The sequence below is a fragment of the Agelaius tricolor genome, unplaced genomic scaffold (genome assembly GCF_023055355.1).
Source record: "Agelaius tricolor isolate 1412-34295 unplaced genomic scaffold, bAgeTri1.0.p SCAF_31, whole genome shotgun sequence".
Lineage (NCBI taxonomy): Eukaryota > Metazoa > Chordata > Aves > Passeriformes > Icteridae > Agelaius > Agelaius tricolor.
The window spans coordinates 3,336,555-3,361,727 of NW_027269291.1; the positions used below are offsets into that span (position 1 = coordinate 3,336,555).

Here is a 25,173-nt window from a genome sequence, read left to right on the forward strand (position 1 = left end):
CGGGATCCAAAGCTCCATAATCCCATTAACGCGGGGCCGGCTCCGCCGATCCTGGCGCAGGTAGCGCCGCAATTTGGCTGCTTAATAGTCCCTAACGCAAAGTGCTAATTAGGATAAATAGAAAGGAGCGCTGGTAATTGTCCTTCAGCGCCGGGAAGGAGCTGGGTGGGGGAACGAGCTCCTCTCCTGCCTGGCAGGGCTGACTTTGAAAGGAGCAATTAAAGGCAGGGAGGGAGGGGAGGGTTGGAACTCCGCCATGAGATTGTTTTCCAGCCCATCGCTGGTTCTTGGAAAAAAGGAGCAAGAGGCTCTGTGTGACACAGAGCATGAAGTTAATTTGTGATCTTGGAAGGGAGCAAACGGCAGCTGCAGCGGGAGGAGAGCGGGGAACAGCAGAGGAGCAGCTCCACCCGAGAGGGGAGCCGGCCCTCGGTGTCCTGTCCAACCAGGCAGGATCCCTGGATCCGTGTCCTGTCCATCCAGGCAGGATCCCTGGATCTGTGTCCTGTCCAACCAGGCAGGATCCCTGGATCCGTGTCCTGTCCAACCAGCCTGGATCCCTGGATCCGTGTCCTGTCCAACCAGCCTGGATCCCTGGATCTGTGTCCTGTCCAACCAGCCCTGTTCCCTGGATCCGTGTCCTGTCCAACCAGCCCGGATCCCTGGATCTGTGTCCTGTCCAACCAGCCCTGTTCCCTGGATCTGTGTCCTGTCCAACCATCCCAGATCCCTGGATCTGTGTCCTGTCCAACCAGCCCTGTTCCCTGGATCTGTGTCCTGTCCAACCAGGCAGGATCCCTGGATCCGTGTCCTGTCCAACCAGCCCGGATCCCTGGATCTGTGTCTTCTCCAACCATCCCAGATCCCTGGATCTGTGTCTTCTCCAACCAGCCCTGTTCCCTGGATCCGTGTCCTGTCCAACCAGGCAGGATCCCCGGATCCACATCCTTTCCACCAGCCCAGATCCCTGGGTCCACCTCCTCACTTTTGAGGATGCTCAAAATCCACTTCCCAAATCCCAAATAAACCCACAGGATGCTCAAAACCCCCTTCCATTCCTTGGCTCATTCTGGAAGGACCAGGATCCACCAGACAAGGCTTTGTCCCTCAACAGGCTCCACATGATCGCTCTCACCAGAAATCCTGATCCAGAATTCCCAGGGCTTGGATTCCAAATCCTGATCCAGAATTCCCAGGGCTCGAATTCCAAACCCTGATCCAGAATTCCCAGGGCTTGAATTCCAAACCCTGATCCAGAATTCCCAGGGCTTGGATTCCAAACCCCGATCCAGAATTCCCAGGGCTTGGATTCCAAACCCTGATCCAGAATTCCCAGGGCTTGGCTTGGATTCCAAACCCCGATCCAGAATTCCTGGATCTGTTGTCTTCTCCAGCCAGTCCAGATCCCTGGATCTGAGTCCTCTTCAACCAGCCCAGATCCCTGGATCCACATCTTTCCCACCAGCCCAGATCCCTGGATCCGTGTCCTCCCCACCGTTCTGCTCTCCTGGATCCGTGTCCTTCCCAGCCTGTCAGGTTCTGTGGATCCACATCCTTCACCAGCCCAGATCCCAGATCCCTGTGTCCTTCCCAGTCAGCCCAGATTGATGGATCTGCATCTGTCCCACCATCCCAGATCCCTGGATCTGTGTCTTGTCCCACCATCCCAGATCCCTGGATCCCTGTCCTCCCCAGCCAGCCCCGTTTTTGGATCCACATCCTCCCCAGCCCTTCCAGCTCCCTGGTTCTGCTCCTGGATCAGGGTTTGGAATCCAAGCCAAGCCCTGGGAATTCTGGATCAGGATTTGGAAGCCAAGCCAAACCTTGGGAATTCTGGATCAAGATTTGGAGGCTGAGCCCTCGGAATTCTGGATCAGGGTTTGGAATCCAAGCCAAGCCCTGGGAATTCTGGATCGGGGTTTGGAATTCAAGCCCTGGGAATTCTGGATCGGGGTTTGGAATTCAAGCCCTGGGAATTCTGGATCAGGGTTTGGAATTCAAGCCCTGGGAATTCTGGATCGGGGTTTCTGGTGAGAGCGATCATGTGGAGCCTGTTGAGGGACAAAGCCTGGTCTGGTGGATCCTGGTCCTTCCAGAATGAGCCAAGGAATGGAAGGGGATTTTGAACACCCTGTGGGTTTATTTGGGATTTGGGAAGTGGATTTTGAGCATCCTGTGGGTTTATTTGGGATTTGGGAAGTGGATTTTGAGTATCTGTGGGTTTATTTGGGATTTGGGAAGTGGATTTTGAGCACACTGTGGATGTTTTTGGGTGCAGATTCCACAGGCTGAGCAGGGACACCCAGTGTTGGATCCAAGCTCCCACAGGGAGCAGAACAACCCCTCGACCCCTTCCTGGGGACATTTGTGCCCCAGGTGCCACCTCAGAGGAGGAACCCCACACCCTGCTCAGCCCCCAGCCTTTTCCTGGTGCTTCCCTTTCCCACAGAGATTTAAAACTGCCCAGAGATCCCATCCTGGGGGGAGGAATTGGGTGGCAAACACCAGGATATCACTGAAAGCCGATTTTCTGTTTTGCTGTGTTTTCTCCTCTCAGATGACACCAAACTCAACCAGTTTGCAGGAGGAGAGGGTAAGGAAGGCCTTTATCCCTCTCCCTGCTCCAGGGAAACTCAGAATTCCCTGGGTTGGGGTACACGGGGCTGTGGGGAGCACAGGGACCCCAGAGTGAACAATTCCTGTTGTCCTCACCCCAAATAGTGCAGTTCGAGCCAGTGAAAAAAGCTGGGAATGCTGTGTTATCCCAATGAGATTTTTTTATTGTTTGAATTATTTTATTATTTTTTGTTTTAATTACATTTTTATTATATTTTATGATATTTTATTGTTATTGATTTATGTGGTTTTGATTTAGGGGTTTTTTGTTACTAATTATTATATTATATAACATATAATATATATTATTATAGTAATTATGATATTATTATTTTATTATTGATTCTTTTTATTACTATGGGTTTTTTATTTATTAGTGAAAAGAGTTATAGTTATACTTAGTATAGGGCTTTTTTTAAAACTTAATTTTTTGGTAATATTTTGTGATTTGGATAAGGAATAGAACAAATACTTGAATAAATTTAATAGTGTATTTTTTAATCAGTAAATTTTAAAAATTTGTCATGTTAAAATTTTAGTTTTGTAAATTTTAGTAAATTTTAATTTTAAATCTTTAATTTTGTAAATGTCACTAATTTTTAATTTTAAATCTTTAATTTTGTAAATTTCACTAAGTTTTAATTTTAAATTTTATAAATATTTTTAAATTTTAAATTTCGTACATTTTAAGAAATTTTGAATTTTAAATTTTGTACATAATTTTGTATTTTAAATTTTGAATTTTATAAACGTTAAGGATTTTTAAATTTTAAATGTTGTAAATAGTTTTAGATTTAAAATTTTGTAAATGTTTTTATATTTTAAATTTTGTAAATATTTTTAAATTTTAAATTTTGTAAATAGTTTTAAATTTTAAATTTTGCAAATAGTTTTAGATTTTAAATTTTGTAAATAGTTTTAGATTTTAAATTTTGTAAATAGTTTTATATTTTAAATTTTAAATGTTGTAAATTAAACCAAAATTAATGTAACAATTTTCTGAAAGCCTCCTGACCTTTGCTATTCCCCCAGGGAGCAGCCTGCCCTCTCGGGGCGCGGGTGCCCCGATCCCCACGGGCACCGTGGTGGGCATCGTGGTGGCCGTGCTGGTGCTGGCCGGGGCCATCCTGGCCGGGATCTACATCAGCGGCCACCCCACGTCCAGCGCCGCCCTCTTCTTCATTGAGGTGAGCCAGCAGCTCAGCCCTGCCTGGGGAATCGTCCCATCCTCCTCATCCTCCCCCTCTCCTGGCTCTGGGTCCTCCTCAGCCAGCCCAGATCCCTCAGTCTGTGATCCTGGATTTGTTGTCCTCTCCACCACCTCGGATCCCTGGATCTGTGTCCTCTCCACCACCTCAGATCCCTGGATCTCAGTCTTCACCATCTCAGATCCCTGGATCTGCGTCCTCTCCACCATCTCAGATCCCTGGATCTGTGTCCTCCCCACCATCTCAGATCCCTGGATCTGTGTCCTCTCCACCATCTCAGATCCCTGGATCTGCGTCCTCTCCACCATCTCAGATCCTTGGATCTGTGTCCTCTCCACCATCTCAGATCCTTGGATCTGTGTTCTTCCCCTGTCTCAGATCCCGTGATCGTGGATCTGTGTCCTCTCCACCATTTCAGATCCCTGGATCTGTGTCCTCTCCACCATTTCAGATCCCTGGATCCACATCCTCCCCACCCAAGATCCCTGGATCTGTGTCTTTCCCCCATCCCAGATCCCTGGATCCGTGATCCTGGATCTGTGTCCTCTCCACCACCCCAGATCCCTCAATCTGTGCCCTTCCCCTGTCTCAGATCCCTGGATCCACATCCTCCCCATCTCAGATCCCTGGATCCATGTCCCTCCCACCATCTTAGATCCCTGGATCTGTGTCCTCCCATCTGAGATCCCTTAATCTGTGATCCTGGATCCTGGATCTGTGTCCTCTCCACCACCTCAGATCCCTGGATCTGTGTCTTTCCCTCCATCTCAGATCCCTGGATCCATTTCCTTCCCATCCAGTGAGATCAATGCATTCCTCAGAATCCTTTGGAAGCATGAAACAACATTTTAAAATTCACTTTTATCACTGAAAATGCTCACACTGACAGTGCCTTTTGTGCCCAGGACTCAATTCTCCCCCATTATTCTCCCCCATTATTCTCCCCCATTATTCTCCCCCATTATTCTCCCCCATTATTCTCCCCCATTATTCTCCCCCATTTTCCCCCATCATTTCCCCCCCATTTCCCCCCATCATTTCCCTCCCATTTTCCCCCATTATTTTCCCCCATTTCCCCCATTTTCCCAGCAGGAGTTGGGGCTCGGGGCCCTGTCCCAGCCGCTCACCTGCCCCTGTTTCTGTCCCCAGCGGCGGCCGCACCGCTGGCCCGCCATGAAATTCCGGAACCACGGCAACCACGGCTCCTACGCCGAGGTGGAGGCGGCCAGCCAGGAAAAGGAGGGGTTTGTGGAGGCCGAGCAGTGCTGAGCGCTTCTCCTGGGGAATCCATCCCGAGGGATCCATCCCAAGGAATCCTGAGGGATCCATCGCAAGGAATCCTGACAAATCCTGAGGGATCCATCCCAAGGAATCCTGACAAATCCTGAGGGATCCATCCTGAGGAATCCCAAGGAATTCATCCTGACGAATCCTTACAAATCCCAAGGAATCCATCTTGAGGAATCCATCCCAAGGAATCTTGAGGGATCCATCCCAAGGAATCCTGACAAATCCTGAGGGATCCATCCCAAGGAATCCTGACAAATCCTGACAAATCCTGAGGGATCCATCCCAAGGAATCCTGACAAATCCTGACAAATCCCAAGGAATTCATCCTGACGAATCCTGACAAATCCTGAGGAATCCATCCCAAGGAATCCTGACAAATCCTGAGGGATCCATCCTGAGGAATCCCAAGGAATTCATCCTGACGAATCCCAAGGAATCCATCGCAAGGAATCCTGACAAATCCCGAGGGATCCATCCCAAGGAATTCTGACAAATCCTGAGGGATCCATCCCAAGGAATCCTGGCAAATCCTGAGGAATCCATCCTGAGGAATCCCAAGGAATTCATCCTGACGAATCCTGACAAATCCCAAGGAATCCATCCCGAGGAATCCTGAGGAATCTATTCTGAGGAATCCTGAGGAATCCATCCAGGGGAATCCACCCTGAGGAATCCCAAGGAATCCATCCTGAAGAATCCTGAGGAATCCCAAGGAATCCCAAAGAATCCATCCTCAGGAATCTGGAGGAATCCATCCCAAAGAATCCCAAGGAATCCCAAGGAATCCATCCCGAGGAATCCTGAGGAATCCACCCTGAGGAACCCCAAGGAATCCATCCCAAGGAAACTCAAGGAATCCTGAGGAATCCATCCCGAGGAATGCCAAGGAATCCATCCCAAGGAATCTTGACAAATCCCCAGGAATTCATCCTGAGGAATCCTGACAAATCCTGAAGAATCCATCCCAAGGAATCCCAAGGAATCCATCCTGAGGAATCCTGACAAATCCCAAGGAATCCATCCCAATGAATCCCAAGAAATCCATCCTGAGGAATCCATCCCAAAGAATCCTGAGGAATCCACCCTGAGGAATTCTGAGGAATCCTTCTCAAGGAATCCTGAGGAATCCATCCCAAGGAATCCCGAGCCTGCCGTGTCCCAAAGTGCTGGAATCACTTAATTATTTTGCTAAATTGTTAATTGTGGCCCTTGGCCCTGAAGGAGACAGAGAGAAGGGGAAATAAATCTGAAATTCCGCCAAAATTCATCTTCTGATGGCCAGTGGGAACAGAGAGGGATTTAGGGACAAAACTCTGGGACAAATCCTGGGCTAAATCCAGGATTCAGATCCGTGAGGAGTGCCTGGACATCACAGGAAACCTCAGAATCACCCCCTTAACCACATCATTTTTAGTTTTTTTTCTAATTTTGCTTCCATTTCCCCCTGTCTGGGCCGAGCCCCTGGCTCTGGATGGATGTTGGCACCCCCTGACCCCAAGGGAGGCTTTGACTCGGGACCTCTCAGCGTTTTCTCCTCCTCCTGTGCCACCAAAATTCAGCATTCACCTGCAAAATAATCCCTAAACTGAAGCACAAAACAAAACCAGAATCCCAAATCCAGCAGGAGGTAAATTTTCATTCCCCCACCACAAAATGCTGTTGCATTATGGATTTTTTCCCCCCCTTAATTTTTAATTTTCTCCTGCTCCTCAGCTATTTATTCTGATAATCAAATTTTGGGTGTATTTTATCCCCTGGCTGGCTCAGCTGTCACTGCTGGTGATTAGTGCCACAGGCAAGGTCTGTCTAATTAATATTTTCCTTCTCATCTGCTGAATTTATGGAACAATTACAGATAAATATGGATGTTTGGTGGCACTCAGACCCCAAATTCGACTTTCTTGCAGCCCCTGGGGAGTTTTTTTGCTGCATTTTATGATATAAAACCACCAAAATGCTCAAGCTGAGTCGTGATCATGCCCCAGACTTGGAAGTTTTATTCCCAAATCAACAATTTCCCTAAAAATTGGTTCTTTCCCCAGAGTGGGGAGGAAAAGGGAATTTATCACCCATTTTTTTACTCCGAATCTGATCTCCTTTGGCATGGTGATGAGTTAATGTGGGTTTTTCTCGGAATTTCACTTTTTTCCAATGGTTAAATTTTGAATTATTAATTCCCATAGTTTTAGGCCTGGTTTTTCCTGTTTTTCTGCACATGGGAACAGCAAGATTTTGGGTTCTTCTCTTCCCCCGCAGCCCCTGGAACTGCTGGGATACATCCAAGAGTTCTGAAATGCCACAGATTTAAAGAAAAACAGATTTTTAAAGAGCAAGAATTGTACTCGTCCCTGGGGTTTGTGCTGCAGTTGGGATTTTGGGAGAAAATCCGGATTTAGGGAAGGATTCAGGTGAGAAATCCTTCAAATATAAAAAAAAAATCACTTCAAGGTCATTCATAACCTGAGACCTCTGGGCATAATTTCACATCCAGGGTTCCTTTTTTTTTAAAATATGTTTATTCCCATTAGAAAAATAAATAATAAATCTATTTTTTCCCATTTTCCCTTTCACCCTGTTCATCCCTCTTTTCCTTCAGGCTGGCAGAAGCTGTGCTAACAATGCAAACAGGTAGGAGTTAATTTAATTTAATCAGGATTAAAGAATTCTCCCATCCTGGTGCCTTTTTCTATTTCTCTTGAGCGGAGAAGCAGCAGATCTGCAATCAGAGATAGAAATATTCCACTTTTATATCAATATTCCAAATTTTTTTACAATAAATTCAGTTCACATCCACACACATAAACCACCGATTTTAATAGAAGGTAAAGAACAATTTTAAAATCTGTCAAAAAAAATGATTTCCACACCAAACAATACCCCCCAAAATAGGGGAAAAATCACCTCAGCCATGCAAATAAACACAGATTTTTACCCTGGAAATGCAACCCCAGGTCCAAAGCAGCATCTTGAGCCATAATTAACAGCCCTGACAGCAAGGAGGGAGCAGATTGCTCCAGCAGGGCCCGTGGGTGGAGGAATAAAACCTCAAATAGATGCTCTGAATCTGCATTTTCCAGGCAGAGCTCAGCTCTGGGTGCGAGTGGGAGCAGGGAATTTGGGTATTAAATGGATTTATTGTGCCTCACTCAGCAGGGAGGGATGGGAATGGTTCCATTTCTTGCAAAGAACCTGGGAATTTGCTGGGGGTTTTTTTTTTGGGGGGGATATTTGCAGGGAAAAGGTGTTTTTAAGGCAGGGTGGAATCACCTGGAGCTGATTTTTCCACTCCCAAAAGGCAGGAATGGGATGAGGAGAGGGCAGAATCCCAGGGTGGGATAATTACCACCACAATCCCCCCAAAAAATAGATTTAAAGGAGCAGGAAACTCCTGCACATTTCCCTTCAGCTGCCACCAGAGGATCCTGAAATCACCTTTGTCTCCCCCCACAATTTTCCTGGTGAGGAAAAACCAAATTCTGAACATTTTTCATTTATTTTTCCTCCATTTCCCCTTTATTTTTCTCCCCTTCCCTCTTTTTTTACCCAGCAAATCCCATTGTGTAGCAAGTGGGTCAGGCCAGGCTGGAATTTTTCCCCATTTCCAGGAAAACTCAGCTTAAATTTTTCCCTCCTCGATTTCAGCCATCAAACATTGACAGGAGCTTTTGCTAAATTTTTAAAAAAGCTGACAAAACCTCCAGCATGTGCTGGCAGAACTCATGTAAACCCTTTTTTTTTTTCCTTTTTTTTTCTCTGCAAAGAGATGACATCACTGAGGAAAAAGGAGGAAAAAAACCTTTGAAATTTGCTTTTTTTCAGGGCTGCAAGGAGCAGGTTTGGAAGGATAATTGTGGGTTTGGTGCTCTGTGAGGAGCTGCAGGCAGGTTCCTTCCTGGGGCTGCCCTTGAGGGTTTTTTTCCATGATTCCTCCTGCTTGATGGAGGATTTTTAACTCCTCCAGCTGAGGAGGGGACTTCCAGAATAAAGAGAAAACCCAGAATAATGAGAAAACCCAGAATAATAAGAGAACCCCAGAATTCCAGAATAATAAGAAAAACCAGAATTACAGAGTAAAGAGAAAATCCAGAATTCCAGAATAATGAGAAAACCCAGAATTAAGAGAAAATCCAGAATTCCAGAATAATAAGAAAAAAACAGAATTCCAGAATAATGAGAAACCCCAGAATTCCAGAATAATAAGAAAAACCAGAATTCCAGAGTAAAGAGAAAACCCCAGAATTCCAAAATAATGGGAAAACACAGAATTCCAGAATAATAAGAAAAACCAGAATTCCAGAATAATGAGAAAACCCCAGAATTCCAGAATAATGAGAAACCCCAGAATTCCAGAATAATGAGAAAACACAGAATAATAAGAAAATCCAGAATTCCAGAATAATAAGAAAAACCAGAATTCCAGAGTAAAGAGAAAATCCAGAATAAAAAGAAACCCCAGAATTCCAGAATAATGAGAAAATCCAGAATTCCAGAATCATAAGAAAAAACAGAATTCCAGAATAAAGAGAAAACCCAGAATAAAGAGAAAATCCAGAATTCCAGAATAATGAAAAAACCCCAGAATTCCAATATAATGAGAAAACACAGAATTCCAGAGTAAAGAGAAATCCCAGAATGAAGAGAAAATCCAGAATTCCAGAATAATGAGAAAATAGAGAATTCCAGAATAATAAGAAAAACAGAATTCCAGTATAATGAGAAAACACAGAATTCCAGAATAATGAGAAAACCCAGAATAATGAGAAAACCCCAGAATTCCAGAATAATGAGAAAACAGAGAATTCCAGAATAATAAGAAAAACCAGAATTCCAGAGTAAAGAGAAAACCCCAGAATTCCAGAATAATGAGAAAACCCAGAATTCCAGAATAATGAGAAAACACAGAATAATAAGAAAATCCAGAATTCCAGAATAATAAGAAAAACCAGAATTCCAGAGTAAAGAGAAAATCCAGAATAAAAAGAAACCCCAGAATTCCAGAATAATGAGAAACCCCAGAATTCCAGAATAATGAGAAACCCCAGAATCCCAGAATAATGAGAAAATCCAGAATTCCAGAATAAAGAGAAAATCCAGAATTCCAGAATAAAGAGAAAACCCAGAATAAAGAGAAAATCCAGAATTCCAGAATAATGAGAAAACCCCAGAATTCCAGTATAATGAGAAAACCCAGAATTCCAGAGTAAAGAGAAATCCCAGAATGAAGAGAAAATCCAGAATTCCAGAATAATGAGAAAATAGAGAATTCCAGAATAATAAGAAAAACCAGAATTCCAGAATAAAGAGAACAGAATTGCAGAGTAAAGAGAAAACCCAGAATAAAGAGAAAACCCAGAATTCCAGAATAATGAGAAACCCCACAATTCCAAAATAATGAGAAAACTCAGAATTACAGAATAATGAGAAAAACCAGAATAATTTCCAAAAAGTGAGGATTTCTGAGCTCCTTCACCCTTCCCAGCTGGAGCAGGTGGGGAAAACTCAGAACATCCATGAGAAAATGAGGATCTGAGGTGGCTCCTGGAAGGGTCTGACAGGAAAAGAGGCACAAGTTTGGGTGGGATCCATGAAAAACAGAGAATTTGGCACTGGGAATTTGGGATTTCTCAGCAAGGGAGCAGCAGGAGTGGAACCTTCATGACCTGGAAGGGTTTGGGGCAGTGGGAATGGATCTGGGAAGGGTTTGGAGAAATGGGAATGGAGCTGGGAAGGGTTTGGAGGCATCAGGAATGGAGCTGGGAAGGGTTTGGAGCAGTGGGAATGGATCTGGGAAGGGTTTGGAGCAGCAGGAATGGATCTGGGAAGGGTTTGGAGCAGTGGGAATGGATCTGGGAAGGGTTTGGAGCAGCAGGAATGGATCTGGGAAGGGTTTGGAGCAGTGGGAATGGATCTGGGAAGGGTTTGGAGAAATGGGAATGGAGCTGGGAAGGGTTTGGAGGCATCAGGAATGGATCTGGGAAGGGTTTGGGGCACCTGGAATGGATCTGGGAAGGGTTTGGAGGAGCAGGAATGAGCTGGGAAGGGTTTGGGGCACCTGGAATGGATCTGGGAAGGGTTTGGAGCAGTGGGAATGGAGCTGGGAAGGGTTTGGAGCACTGGGAATGGATCTGGGAAGGGTTTGGGGCAGTGGGAATGGAGCTGGGAAGGGTTTGGGGCAGCAGGAATGGAGCTGGGAAGGGTTTGGAGCACTGGGAATGGAGCTGGGAAGGGTTTGGAGCACTGGGAATGGATCTGGGAAGGGTTTGGGGCAGTGGGAATGGATCTGGGGAGGGTTTGGAGGAGCAGGAATGGAGCTGGGAAGGGTTTGGAGAAGTGGGAATGGATCTGGGAAGGGTTTGGAGGAGCAGGAATGGATCTGGGAAGGGTTTGGAGCCCTGGGAATTGATCTGGGAAGGGTTTGGAGAAGTGGGAATGGATCTGGGAAGGGTTTGGAGCACCAGGAATGGATCTGGGAAGGGTTTGGAGGAGCAGGAATGGAGCTGGGAAGGGTTTGGAGCACCTGGAATGGAGCTGGGGAGGGTTTGGAGGAGCAGGAATGGAGCTGGGAAGGGTTTGGAGCACTGGGAATGGAGCTGGGAAGGGTTTGGAGAAATGGGAATGGATCTGGGAAGGGTTTGGAGGAGCAGGAATGGATCTGGGAAGGGTTTGGAGCAGCTGGAATGGATCTGGGAAGGGTTTGGAGCAGCAGGAATGGAGCTGGGAAGGGTTTGGAGCACTGGGAATGGATCTGGGAAGGGTTTGGAGAAGTGGGAATGGATCTGGGAAGGGTTTGGAGCACTGGGAATGGAGCTGGGAAGGGTTTGGAGAAGTGGGAATGGAGCTGGGAAGGGTTTGGAGCACTGGGAATGGAGCTGGGAAGGGTTTGGAGGAGCAGGAATGGAGCTGGGAAGGGTTTGGAGCACTGGGAATGGATCTGGGAAAGGGTTGGAGCAGCAGGAATGGAGCTGGGAAGGGTTTGGAGCACTGGGAATGGAGCTGGGAAGGGTTTGGAGCAGTGGGAATGGAGCTGGGAAGGGTTTGGAGCAGCAGGAATGGATCTGGGAAGGGTTTGGGGCACCAGGAATGGATCTGGGAAGGGTTTGGGGCAGTGGGAATGGATCTGGGAAGGGTTTGGAGGAGCAGGAATGGATCTGGGAAGGGTTTGGGGCAGTGGGAGTGGATCTGGGAAGAGTTTGGAGCAGTGGGAATGGATCTGGGAAGGGTTTGGAGGAGCAGGAATGGAGCTGGGAAGGGTTTGGAGCACTGGGAATGGAGCTGGGAAGGGTTTGGGGCAGCAGGAATGGAGCTGGGAAGGGTTTGGAGCACTGGGAATGGAGCTGGGAAGGGTTTGGAGCCCTGGGAATGGATCTGGGAAGGGTTTGGGGCAGTGGGAATGGATCTGGGAAAGGGTTTGGAGAAATGGGAATGGAGCTGGGAAGGGTTTGGAGGCATCAGGAATGGATCTGGGAAGGGTTTGGAGGAGCAGGAATGAGCTGGGAAGGGTTTGGGGCACCTGGAATGGATCTGGGAAGGGTTTGGAGCAGTGGGAATGGAGCTGGGAAGGGTTTGGGGCAGTGGGAATGGAGCTGGGAAGGGTTTGGGGCAGCAGGAATGGAGCTGGGAAGGGTTTGGAGCACTGGGAATGGAGCTGGGAAGGGTTTGGAGCACTGGGAATGGATCTGGGAAGGGTTTGGGGCAGTGGGAATGGAGCTGGGAAGGGTTTGGAGGAGCAGGAATGGAGCTGGGAAGGGTTTGGAGAAGTGGGAATGGATCTGGGAAGGGTTTGGAGGAGCAGGAATGAGCTGGGAAGGGTTTGGAGCCCTGGGAATTGATCTGGGAAGGGTTTGGATAAGTGGGAATGGATCTGGGAAGGGTTTGGAGCACCAGGAATGGATCTGGGAAGGGTTTGGAGGAGCAGGAATGGAGCTGGGAAGGGTTTGGAGCACCTGGAATGGAGCTGGGGAGGGTTTGGAGCAGCAGGAATGGATCTGGGAAGGGTTTGGAGCACCAGGAATGGATCTGGGAAGGGTTTGGAGGAGCAGGAATGGAGCTGGGAAGGGTTTGGAGCACCTGGAATGGAGCTGGGGAGGGTTTGGAGGAGCAGGAATGGAGCTGGGAAGGGTTTGGAGCACTGGGAATGGAGCTGGGAAGGGTTTGGAGAAATGGGAATGGATCTGGGAAGGGTTTGGAGGAGCAGGAATGGATCTGGGAAGGGTTTGGAGCAGCTGGAATGGATCTGGGAAGGGTTTGGAGCAGCAGGAATGGAGCTGGGAAGGGTTTGGAGCACTGGGAATGGATCTGGGAAGGGTTTGGAGAAGTGGGAATGGAGCTGGGAAGGGTTTGGAGCACTGGGAATGGAGCTGGGAAGGGTTTGGAGGAGCAGGAATGGAGCTGGGAAGGGTTTGGAGCACCAGGAATGGATCTGGGAAGGGTTTGGAGGAGCAGGAATGGATCTGGGGAGGGTTTGGGGCACCAGGAATGGATCTGGGAAGGGTTTGGAGGAGCAGGAATGGATCTGGGAAGGGTTTGGGGCACCAGGAATGATCTGGGAAGGGTTTGGAGGAGCAGCAGGATTGAGGCCATCAGTGAGTGCTGGACATCAGCGCTGGTTTGACCCGGATTTGTTGATTTAAAGCTCTTTTCCAGCCTGAACAATTCCATGATTCAACAATTCCACGATTCCAACCCAAAAGCTTGAAGCAATTATCACATTAATTCAGATATTTTTTTTTGCTTTTTTGGCATTTCCATAGCACAGACCTGGCTGTTTTCCCTCCTTCGCCAGCAAGCAACTTTTGGAAGAATTTAATCCCTACCAAAACCAGGATTTCCTGGGTGTTTTTTCCAAGGAAAAACCTTTTCCAGGGAAGCTGAGGAGATCATCAAGCAGAGCTTCCCGTGGCTCCAGTGGGTGATTATCCTGTGCTGTGCTGACAGCTTCCCATCTGTTTGGGGCTGGATGCTGCATCTTAAAAAGCAGGAGAAAGGAAAAGCAGCAATTCCAGCAGGAGGAGACGGGCTTGGGATGCTCACGGATTATCAGGAATAAACTGGTTTTGTGGGGTTGGTTTCTGTTTGTGTGCAGAGCTGGAATTTCCAGGAATACACTGATTTTTTGGGGAGCTGTTTATGTGCAGAGCTGGAATTTTCAGGAATACATTGATTTTTTTGGGGAGCTGTTTATGTGCAGAGCTGGAATTTTCAGGAATTTTCTGGTTTTTTGGGACTGATCTCTGTGTGCAGAGCTGGAATTCTCAGGAACTCACTGATGTTTTTGGGGGGCTGATCTCTGGGTAGAACTGGAATTCTGAGGAATACATTGATTTTTTGGGGTTGGCCTCTCTGTGCAGGGCTCAAATTGTCAGGAACACTCTGATTTTTGGGACTGATCTCTTTGTAGACCCGGAATTGTCAGGAATACACTGATTTTTGGGACTGATCTCTTTGTAGAGCTGGAATTGTCAGGAATACACTGATTTTTGGGACTGATCTCTTTGTAGAGCTGGAATTGTCAGGAATACACTGATTTTTTTGGGACTGATCTCTTTGTAGAGCTGGAATTGTCAGGAATACACTGATTTTTGGGACTGATCTCTGGGTAGAGCTGGAATTGTCAGGAATACACTGATTTTTGGGACTGATCTCTGGGTAGAGCTGGAATTGTCAGGAATACACTGATTTTTGGGACTGATCTCTGGGTAGAGCTGGAATTGTCAGGAATACACTGATTTTTTTGGGACTGATCTCTTTGTAGAGCTGGAATTGTCAGGAATACACTGATTTTTGGGACTGATCTCTCTGTAGAGCTGGAATTGTCAGGAATACACTGATTTTTGGGATTGATCTCTTTGTAGAGGTGGAATTGTCAGGAATACACTGATTTTTGGGACTGATCTCTGGGTAGAGCTGGAATTGTCAGGAACCCTCTGATTTTTAGGACTGATCTCTGTAGAGCTGGAATTGTCAGGAATACACTGATTTTTTTGGGGGGCTGATCTCTGGGTAGAGCTGGAATTGTCAGGAATACACTGATTTTTTGGGACTGATCTCTGGGTAGAGGTGGAATTGTCAGGAATACACTGATTTTTTTGGGACTGATCTCTGGGTAGAGCTGGAATTGTCAGGAATACACTGATTTTTTTGGGACTGCTCTCTGGGTAGAGCTGGAATTGTCAGGAATACACTGATTTTTGGGACTGCTCTCTGGGTAGAGCTGGAATTGTCAGGAATACACTGATTTTTTTGGGACTGATCTCTTTGTAGAACTGGAAGTATCCAAGGCCACGTTGGACACTGGGGCTTGGAGCCACCTGGGATGTGTCCAGTTAAATCCCAAACCCTGGCATTGACCCCTTTAGGATCCCAAGGATTCTCCCCACCAGGGCTTGGTTGCTTGCTGAGCTTCACAAATGAAGCTGGAAAAACCCCAAAAAAGCTGGAAAAACCCCAAAAAAAAGCTGTTAAAAACCCCAAAAACTCTTCCCAGCGTGCCTCACTGCCCCGGGTGTCACCTCTTGGCTGCCCTTGCCATCATCTCCTGTTCTCAGCCCTGCCCAAGGACGGGGTTTGGGCGCCCTGGGATGGTGGGAGGGGTCCCTGCCCTGGGGATGGGATGAGCTGTGAGGTCCCTTCCAACCCAAATCCTCCTGGGATTGCAGAACTTCACAGATCCAGGAGGAGAAATGGACTTGGGATTTGGGGAAGATTTTGGGTGGGGAGGGGCTGGGGTGGAATTCCCAGAGCAGCTGTGGCTGCCCCTGGATCCCTGTCCCAGGCCAGGCTGGACATTGGGGTTTGGAGCACCTGGGATGGTGGGAGGTGTCCCTGTCTGTGGGACTGGATGGGATTTAAGGTCCCTTCCAACCCAAATCCCTCTGAAATTCCAGAACTTTCCAGATCCAGGGATTGCAGATGGAGAAATGGGCTCGGGAGGGGATTTTGGGAAGATTTTGGGTGGGGTGGAATTCCCAGAGCAGCTGTGGCTGCCCCTGGATCCCTGGAAGTGGCCAAGGCCAGGCTGGATGGGGTTTGGGGTGGTGGGAGCTGTCCCTGCCCGTGGCACTGGATGGGATTTGGGATCCTTTCCAACCCAAACCATTCCAGGATTTTAGGATTTAACCCCTCTCACCCCTCCCAGCAGTGGCAGCTGCAGCAAAAATGGGAATTTCCAGCAGAATTCCAGCAGAATTCCGAGCTGCTCCCAGGGATGGATAACACAAAAGAGGCTCCAAACCTCAGAGTTTGGGACAATTTGGTTTTGTGCCTTTTCCCCTCAGCCCAGCTCCCAAACCCTGACTGGATTAAAAAGGAGCAAACCAAACACCAGGTAATGCTGTCACCCTATTAATGCAATTAACCCCTGCTGTTAATTACCCCAATCACTGCAGTGCTTGTGTAGGTCCAGCTCTGGGTGTTAAACACGGGGTGAAAACTCAGGAAATCCTTAAAATTCTCTCAGGGTAATAAATAAATAAACAAATAATAAAAAGAAATACAATAATAAAAAGAAATATATAATAATAAAAATACTCAAAAGATATAATAATAAAATAAATAATGATACATAGAGAACAATGAAACAAATAGATATAATAATAAAATAAAATAAAATAAAATAAAATAAAATAAAATAAAATAAAATAAAATACCAAGCCAAATAATTAAATAAACATCTCTGTTTATTTGATTTTTCCCCCCAATGGAATTTCAGTTAATTTCTAGAAATTGCAGAATTTCTAGAGATTTCTATCATTGTAAATAAGGAATCTGGGATTTTCTGGGGGTTTTTTTTGGGGTGGAATGTAAGGGTGCAATGAACCCAATAGGATTTATGGACATGGGATGCAATTCCAGGGAAATATTCAGACCAATCCAAGATTAAATCCAATTTCAGGGAAATATGAAGTCAAATTTCCTCCTCCCAGGAGGGAAAAAACCCCAGGATCTGCCTCACTTGAGGCTCTGCTTCTCTGCTCCAAAGCACATTATTTTTGTACATTTATCTAATTTAACTTTTCAGCACAAATGTTGCAGTCATGGTGATGTCATCATCTTGTTAATTTAAGGAGCTGTTCTCAGACTGTGCCATTTGAGGGTGATTTTTGCTTTGTTTCTATTTCAGCTTCTCTGGAGAGAGTTTTTTTAATAAAATTACGAGGGGGGAAAACAAAGGAAAATTAAAAAAAAACAAGGCAAGAAGGGGAACAAACCTTGGAGAACAAAATTAAAATATTTTGGGCAAAAAAAATAAAAATACTGGGGAAAAATTAAAAATACTGGGGAAAAAAAAATACTGGGGAAAAAATTAAAATACTGGAGAGAAAATTAAAAATACTGGGGAAAATTAAAAATACTGGGGAAAAAATTAAAATACTGGAGAGAAAATTAAAAATACTGGGGAAAAAAGTAAAATACTGGGGAAAAATAAAAATACTAGGGAAAAAATTAAAATACTGGGGAAAAAATAAAAATACTGAGGAAAAAAATAAAAATACTGTAGAGAAAATTAAAAATACTGGGGAAAAATTAAAAATACTGGGGAAAAATAAAAATACTGGGGAAAAATTAAAATACTAGGGAAAAAATAAAAATACTGGGGAAAAAATTAAAATACTGGGGAAAAAATTAAAGTACTAGGGAAAAAATTAAAATACTAGGGAAAAATAAAAATACTGGGGAAAAATAAAGATACTGGGGGAAAAATAAAAATACTAGGGAAAAATTAAAATACTGGGGAAAAAATAAAAATACTGAGGAAAAAAATAAAAATACTGTAGAGAAAATTAAAAATACTGGGGAAAAATTAAAAATACTGGGGAAAAAAGTAAAAATACTGGGGAAAAATTAAAATACTAGGGAAAAAATTAAAATACTGGGGGAAAAATAAAAATACTGGGGAAAAATAAAGATACTGGGGGGAAAATAAAAATACTGGGGAAAAATAAAGATACTAGGGGAAAAATAAAAAATACTGGCGGAAAAATAAAAATACTGGGGAAAAATAAATATACTGGGGGAAAAATAAAAATACTGGGGAAAAAAATACTGGGGAAAAATAAAGATACTAGGGGAAAAATAAAAAATACTGGCGGAAAAATAAAAATACTGGGGAAAAATAAATATACTGGGGGAAAAATAAAAATACTAGGGAAAAATAAAGATACTGGGGGAAAAATAAAAATACTGGGGAAAAATAAATATACTGGGGGAAAAATAAAAATACTGGGGGAAAATACTGGGGAAAAATAAAGATACTAGGGGAAAAATAAAAAATAGTGGCGGAAAAATAAAAATACTGGGGAAAAATAAATATACTGGGGGAAAAATAAAAATACTAGGGAAAAATAAAGATACTGGGGGAAAAATAAAAATACTAGGGAAAAATAAAGATACTGGGGAAAAAATAAAAAATACTGGGCAGAAATTCCTTCAGAGCAGCTGCAGGCCTCTGCTGCCATCGTATGGGAGCTGCCTTTGGAGCAGCTAGAAAGGAAAATTCTCCCAGGAGCTCCAGCTGCTGTCCTGGGAGAGCTCTGCAGTTACTCTGAGTCTGCTGCTCCTGAAGCAGAATCGATAAAAAAATGGATAAAAAAATGAAATTTTAGAGTTGTTTTAAACGCAGTCTGAGGCAGGAATGATGTGGCAGAGGAACCTCAAGGTGGATTTCCTGAGATGATGGGGTTGCACAGGGTAACCAAGCTGTGCAGGGACCAGGGCTCCTTCTAAGGGACAATTCCACAGTCCTGGAACAGTTTGGGTGGAAGGGACCTTAAAGGTTCTTCCATTGCAGCCCTGCCACCATCCCAGGCTGCTCCAAACCCTGTCCAAGGTGGCCTTGGGCACTGCCAGGGATCCAGGGGCAGCCACAGCTGCTCTGGGAAGGAGGAAAATTGGAGATGAGGGTTGGACATGAAGGCTGAAGATGAAGGATGGAGATGAAGGTTGGAGATGAAGGTTGGAGATGAGGGATGGAGATGAAGGTTGGAGATGAGGGATGGAGATGAAGGTTGGAGATGAAGGTTGGAGACGAAGGTTGGAGATGAAGGTTGGAGATGAGGGATGGAGATGAAGGTTGGAGATGAGGGATGGAGATGAAGGTTGGAGATGAAGGTTGAAGATGAAGGCTGAAGATGAAGGTTGGAGATGAAGGATGGAGATGAAGGTTGGAGATGAGGGATGGAGATGAAGGTTGGAGATGAAGGTTGGAGATGAGGGATGGAGATGAAGGTTGGAGATGAAGGTTGAAGATGAAGGTTGGAGATGAAGGCTGAAGATGAAGGTTGGATATGAGGGATGGAGATGAAGGTTGGAGATGAAGGTTGAAAATGAGGGATGGAGATGAAGGTTGGAGATGAAGGTTGGAGATGAGGGATGGAGATGAGGGATGGAGATGAAGATTGGAGATGAAGGTTGAAGATGAGGGATGGAGATGAAGGTTGGAGATGAAGGTTGAAGATGAAGGTTGGAGATGAAGGTTGGAGATGAAGGTTGAAGATGAAGGTTGGAGATGAGGGATGGAGATGAAGGTTGGAGATGAAGGTTGAAGATGAAGGTTGAAGATGAAGGTTGGAGATGAGGGATGGAGATGAAGGTTGAAGATGAAGGTTGGAGATGAAGGTTGGAGATGAGGGATGGAGACGAAGGGTGGAGATGGGTTTGATGGCTGTGGGCTCAGGCAGAACCACTGTTCTGCAAGGTGTGGGGTTTTAGGTGACAGCCTGGGGTTCCAGGTACCTACAGAGAAACCCAGAGCCCTGCAGGTGCCTTGTGCTCCCATCCCAGAGTGACGCTGCTGTGGGATCACACCTGAGATACCCCAAAACCCAGTGACACCCCAGAACCCAGTGACACCCCAAAACCCAGTGATACCCCAAAACCCAGTGACACCCCAAAACCCAGTGATACCCCAAAACCCGGTGATACCCCAAAACCCGGTGACACTCAACACACCTGTGGAACCCCACACCTGTGGAACCCCAAAACCCAGTGACACATAACACACCTGTGATACCCCAAAACCCAGTGACACCCAACACACCTATGGGACCCCATGCCTGTGGAACCCCACATCCATGGTACCCCACACCTGTGCACCCCACCCCTGCCATACCCCACAACCAAGGCACCCCACACCTGTGGGACCCCCTCCCTGTGGAACTCCACGTCCAAGGTACCCCATCCCTGATGAACCCCACAGCCAAGGTACCCCACACCTGTGACACCTCTTCCCTGCCCTACCCCACACCTGCTGTACCCCACATCCAAGGTACCCCACACCTGTGGCGCCCCAACCCTACCCTACCCCACACCTGTGGCACCCCACAATTGCTGTAGCCCACGTCCAAGGTACCCCACACCTGTGCACCCCACACCTGCTGTACCCCACATCCAAGGTACCCCACACCTGTGGCGCCCCATCCCTGCCCTACCCCACACCTGTGGCACCCCACACAACTGAGCCTCCCTGCCCCGGGACACGCCCACACCTACCCCACCCCACCCCACCCCACCCCACCCCGTGAGGCCGGGCCAGCCCTGAGGCCACCAGGTCACCCCTGGAACCCCCGATGTCCCCTCGCTCGGCCGGACCCTCCCGCCAAAGCACATCGGCTCCCTCATTGATTATTCATTAAGGGGGCGTGGCCGAACAGGCGACGAATCCTTCCCGTTATGGTGAGGAGGGGGCGTGGTTATATTTAAATATTCATTAGGAGGGCGGGGACAGCGCGGGCGGGAAAAGCCGCGCGCGAGCCGCTCGCGCCCCGCCCCCTTCCCCCCCACTCCCCCGCGCGCCGAAAGGGCCGCGGGCAAAAAGGCGGGAAAAATCGTTATTAGCCAAAATTCGCATAAATTCACCCAAAAAAGGGCAAAAAGTTGCCAATAACACGAACGAAACACCGCTGGAGAGGCGCGCTGTTGTTGTCCGTGATCGTTTCCTCCCTCCAACGTCTCTGTGGCCACGTTGGCAGCTATCAAATCGAAACTTGCCGCGTTGGTTTTTAAATATTTGCCAACATTTCTTCCCAAACACAGCTGTGCTGCCTGTACACACCCGCCTCTGCTCCTGGGACCATAACCCCTTTTAACCCCAATAGGTTGCAACATTTGGCTGAAATAAGGCTTTGAAGAGTTGAATTTAAATAATAATAATTTAAAAAATGGAGGTTTGAGGTTTCTTTCCCCCTCAGGGACACGGGGTTCGGTGACCCCCACACCCCCATCCCCTGCTGCTCCCTCAGAGCTTGCTGTGGGCGCCCGGCCGGGGGTGTTTGTGGAGAGGGGGTTTCCGTGAGGTAAAAAACAGCTGAAAAAGTGTTTTGTGTGAGTATCATCAACTGTGAGACATCCTCTGTTAATTTTCTGTAGGTTTTGGGGTGCAGATCCCCCATTTCAGCCCTTTAGCCACAAAGTTTGGTAGCTTGGGGGAGAGGGGTCATGGCGGAGGACACAGCTTGGCCCATCCTTTGGCCTAAAGGTCGTAGCCCGTCCAAATCTGACCCAAAACCACAGGCAAAAGGCCAAAAATAACCCAAAATAACAAAATTCATCAAATATTGAAGCTTGAGGAGCAAATCCAGGCTGAAGTGAGGGAAAAAGGGACCATTCTTAGTGTTTTCCTCCCCTGTTGGGAGCCAGTCCCCTCACACCACAACCTGGCCACCATTGACAAGGCCAGGAACCCTCAGCTCTGCTTTATACTCACATTATTCTCCAGTTTAGGAGGTTTTGGGACCGATTTGCACAATCAGTCTTACACAGAGCCTTTATCGTAAATAAAACCACTTTTTTTAAACAAAAATTTTCAGTGTAGGTTAAGGGTAACAAGGTAACTCCATGGGTGCACTCAGTGCTCTAAGGTTTGTCATCCCCCGCTTCAGCTTCTACTTGAAAATTATTATTTTATTTACTTTTATTTTCTTCCACTCTATTTTATTTCCTTTTTATACCACAAAAGACAGGAGAAAATCAGGAAAAACAAATGAAAACCCCCATGGGGTTAATATTCAAAGCCATTGGTTTTATGCTCCTGGTGATCAGGAAGGGAAAGGGAAACATCCCAAACCAATCTCCAGAGTAAACACCTTTTTTGCAATAAATGTTTGCCAAATGCTAACACAGGGCTCCGAGAAATATCAGGCCTAAATTGCATCCATTAGCAGGAGTTTAGCAACTGCTTAAGGAGCAACACGGGTGGAAGTTGATGCTTTCTGCCTTGTAAACAAATTAGTTTATAGCCCCAAATAAGATGACCCTTCTTAGCTAATATTATGAGTTTAGCTTGTTAAATATTTAACGTTTACCTTTCAATTTCCAGTGTGGATTAAGCAGTTCTCCAAACACTGGTGTCCCAGCAGCAGATGGAGATGCACAGCCCATTGCCCCGCTCTGGCTCAACTCCCTAAGAAATAAAAAAACTCACATTCAGTCAAAGAGGAAGCAAACGGGAGCTTTCAGAAAAGGCTTTAAAAGTGGCTGTTTGCACTCGTTTTTATTTACACTAATTTTATCGAGCTCTGTTCCACATTAAAACAGTGATAATCGATTTAACTTTGACCAGATTGGACAGAAACAGACAAATATTAGACAAATCCTTGCCAAACACCTCGCTGGTGGCAAAGTATTTTTTTCCTTCCACAACTGGAGAGCCAAGGTAAGAGTAAAAAAAAAAAAATCACTGAAAGATCCCACAAATCCCCTCAGCTCGAGGCAGAAAGGAGAGTGGGAAGAGAAGAAAGTATTTTAGAATTGCAACTTTATTTCTAAAGCCTGGATCAGAAATCTGCACCAGATTTAGCCAAGTTTAGTGGTGCCTGGTCATAAAGAGGGAATGGGTTGATTTTTATGTGGCACATGAGGAATTTATATGGAATCCACAATTCTGTGTGTAAAAATCCTTGCATTGAAAAGATAAGATTTTTTTAATATCATTTTATTTATGGATGATTTTTCTTCAAGGTGTTTTATCAACTTTCCCTCCTAAAATCCTGGACCCACTAATTTTAGCAGCAGTCACATTTCCTCTCAAGCTCTGTGCAAGTTTTCTGCCGCTTTAGCAAGCCAGAAATATCCCACAGCCAAATTAAAAACGTTCCAAATGACATTAAAAATCCCTTAAATATCCAATTTCCGATTTCCCCAGATCCAAAATTCCCAAAATTCCCCCATTTCTCTGCACGAACAGAGCCCCCATTGTGGTCATTTCCCCTCCGTGGGATATCAGAGTCTGGCTGGGGCTGTTTGATAATAAACAGGGAGGATGTTTGGAGTTTGTTGTCTGGAATTTTGGACATTTTTAATCCCGGGAACAATGGGGGCCCTTCTCAGGGAGAATTTTCCTGGAATCACCCCCAGCACTTGGCAGTGCCCACAGAGCCTCAGCTGCTGGAATCAGGGACCAGGGTGAAAAATCTCTGCTAGAACAGGAATTCAAGGCACAGCAATGCCTGAATTGTGAAGTGTGGCTGTTCCAGACACTCAAAACCCAGGAGCTGAAGCAAATAATCTGATTTATTGATCCTTTCCGAGCTCATTGCAGCTCCTCATGATTTTGGAAAAACACTGACATTTTCTCAGGGCAACGCTGCGTAATTTATTTTTATGTCATGTCCATAATTCTTTTTACATTATATATTTTTATACATGAGATTAAATTAAGCCTTGCACCAACTCGGTGCTGCAGGAAATGAAGGGTTTGAAGCATCATTTTGGTGCTTTTAATCTTTGCTTTGGCCCTGCACAATCAGGAATTATCACTCTAAAGGAACAGGGATCATCCTTTCAATAACAGCCCTGGAATTTTGGGGTTCTGTTGAATAATTAGTGTGCCAAATCAAAGTGATATTGGTAATTACTGTAGCTTGTAGCCTCACGTGGAATTCCCTAAAAATTCCCTTCCAGAGCTGTTTCCTTCACTTTCTGTGCCCTCAGTGCTTTTGTCTCTTCCTCACCCCAAAATCAGCTGAACCCTCAATTTCCCCAGACAATATTTACATTTCAGCACAATAAATTTTTATTATAAATGATTATGAAGCATGATGATATATTTAATATTAGTTATAATATTAAATGTAAATTTATTTATTATTTATATACTAAATATTATATGAAATATTATTATACTATTCTATACTATAGTATACTATAGAATAGTATAATGATATATATTATATAATATATATTTTATATACATTATGTAATATATAAATATATATTATATTTTAAACAATATATATTATATAATACATATTTTATATATATTATATTAAATATTATTATACTGTTCTATACTATAGTATACTGTGGAATAGTATAATGATATCTATTATATAATATATATTTTATATACATTATGTAATATATATTATATATTGTAAACAATATCTATTATATAATATATATTTTATACACATTATGTAATATATATTATAAATATAATATATATTGTAAACAATATATATTATATAATATATATTTTATATACATTATATATGTATTATAAATATATATTGTATTGTAAACAATATTTCATAATAATTATATTATAGAATATATAAAATTATTTATTTACTTTTATAGATTTCTTATTCTCATTATAGATTATAATAACTCTAAATTATTATTAATAATAATAATAAAGTAATGATAATGATAATAATAATAATAAATTAATGATAATGATAATAATGATAATAATGATAATGATAATGATAATGATAATGATAATAATAATGATAATAATGATATGATAATAATGATAATAATGATAATAATGATAATAATGATAGTAATGATAGTAATGATGATGATGATAATAATAATAATAATAATAATAATAATAATAATAATAATAATAATAATAATAATAATTTAGAACACATTCTTTATGTACTCAAAGTTATTTAACAAATTGCTTTCACTCAATCCAAGCAGTTCATCCCCCACACACGCACACTCCAAGGGAGTCATTTCCTCCTTCTGGGAGCCTTTTCCTCCTCAGAAAATCAGACTTTAATGCATTTTTTGTTGTTTTTCTCCAGGTTGGGTGCATGGGAGCGCGGGCACA

The 25,173-nt window shown here is 44.6% G+C and overlaps 1 protein-coding gene and 2 long non-coding RNA genes across 5 annotated transcripts in view; 1 reads left to right on the plus strand and 2 right to left on the minus strand.

Moving 5' to 3' along the window:
- The window catches only part of PLXDC1 (plexin domain containing 1), a 28,741-nt gene extending 18,530 nt beyond the window's left edge, over positions 1-10,211 (plus strand). The window contains exons 12-15 of one of the 3 annotated variants that reach the window (XR_011682921.1): positions 2,558-2,593; positions 3,649-3,803; positions 4,974-7,522; positions 7,711-10,211. Coding sequence is in view for 2 of the 3 variants with exons in the window: in XM_071450603.1 (XP_071306704.1) it covers positions 2,558-2,593; positions 3,649-3,803; positions 4,974-5,093 (311 nt within the window). In the remaining variant the exon portion in view is untranslated. Of the gene's footprint in view, positions 1-2,557; positions 2,594-3,648; positions 3,804-4,973 lie in introns of all 3 variants that reach the window. The other 2 variants (XM_071450603.1, XM_071450602.1) reach the window with 2 other exon arrangements.
- LOC139601490 (uncharacterized) lies at positions 1,711-3,203 on the minus strand. The gene is made up of 2 exons (XR_011682922.1): positions 2,256-3,203; positions 1,711-2,214 (listed from the first exon to the last, which is right to left on the minus strand). It is a non-coding gene; the product is annotated as an uncharacterized lncRNA (long non-coding RNA).
- Positions 10,212-14,175: 3,964 nt separating the features above from the next.
- Positions 14,176-14,720, minus strand: LOC139601491 (uncharacterized). Its single transcript, XR_011682923.1, has 2 exons — positions 14,598-14,720; positions 14,176-14,234 (listed from the first exon to the last, which is right to left on the minus strand). It is a non-coding gene; the product is annotated as an uncharacterized lncRNA (long non-coding RNA).
- Positions 14,721-25,173: the final 10,453 nt, after the last annotated feature.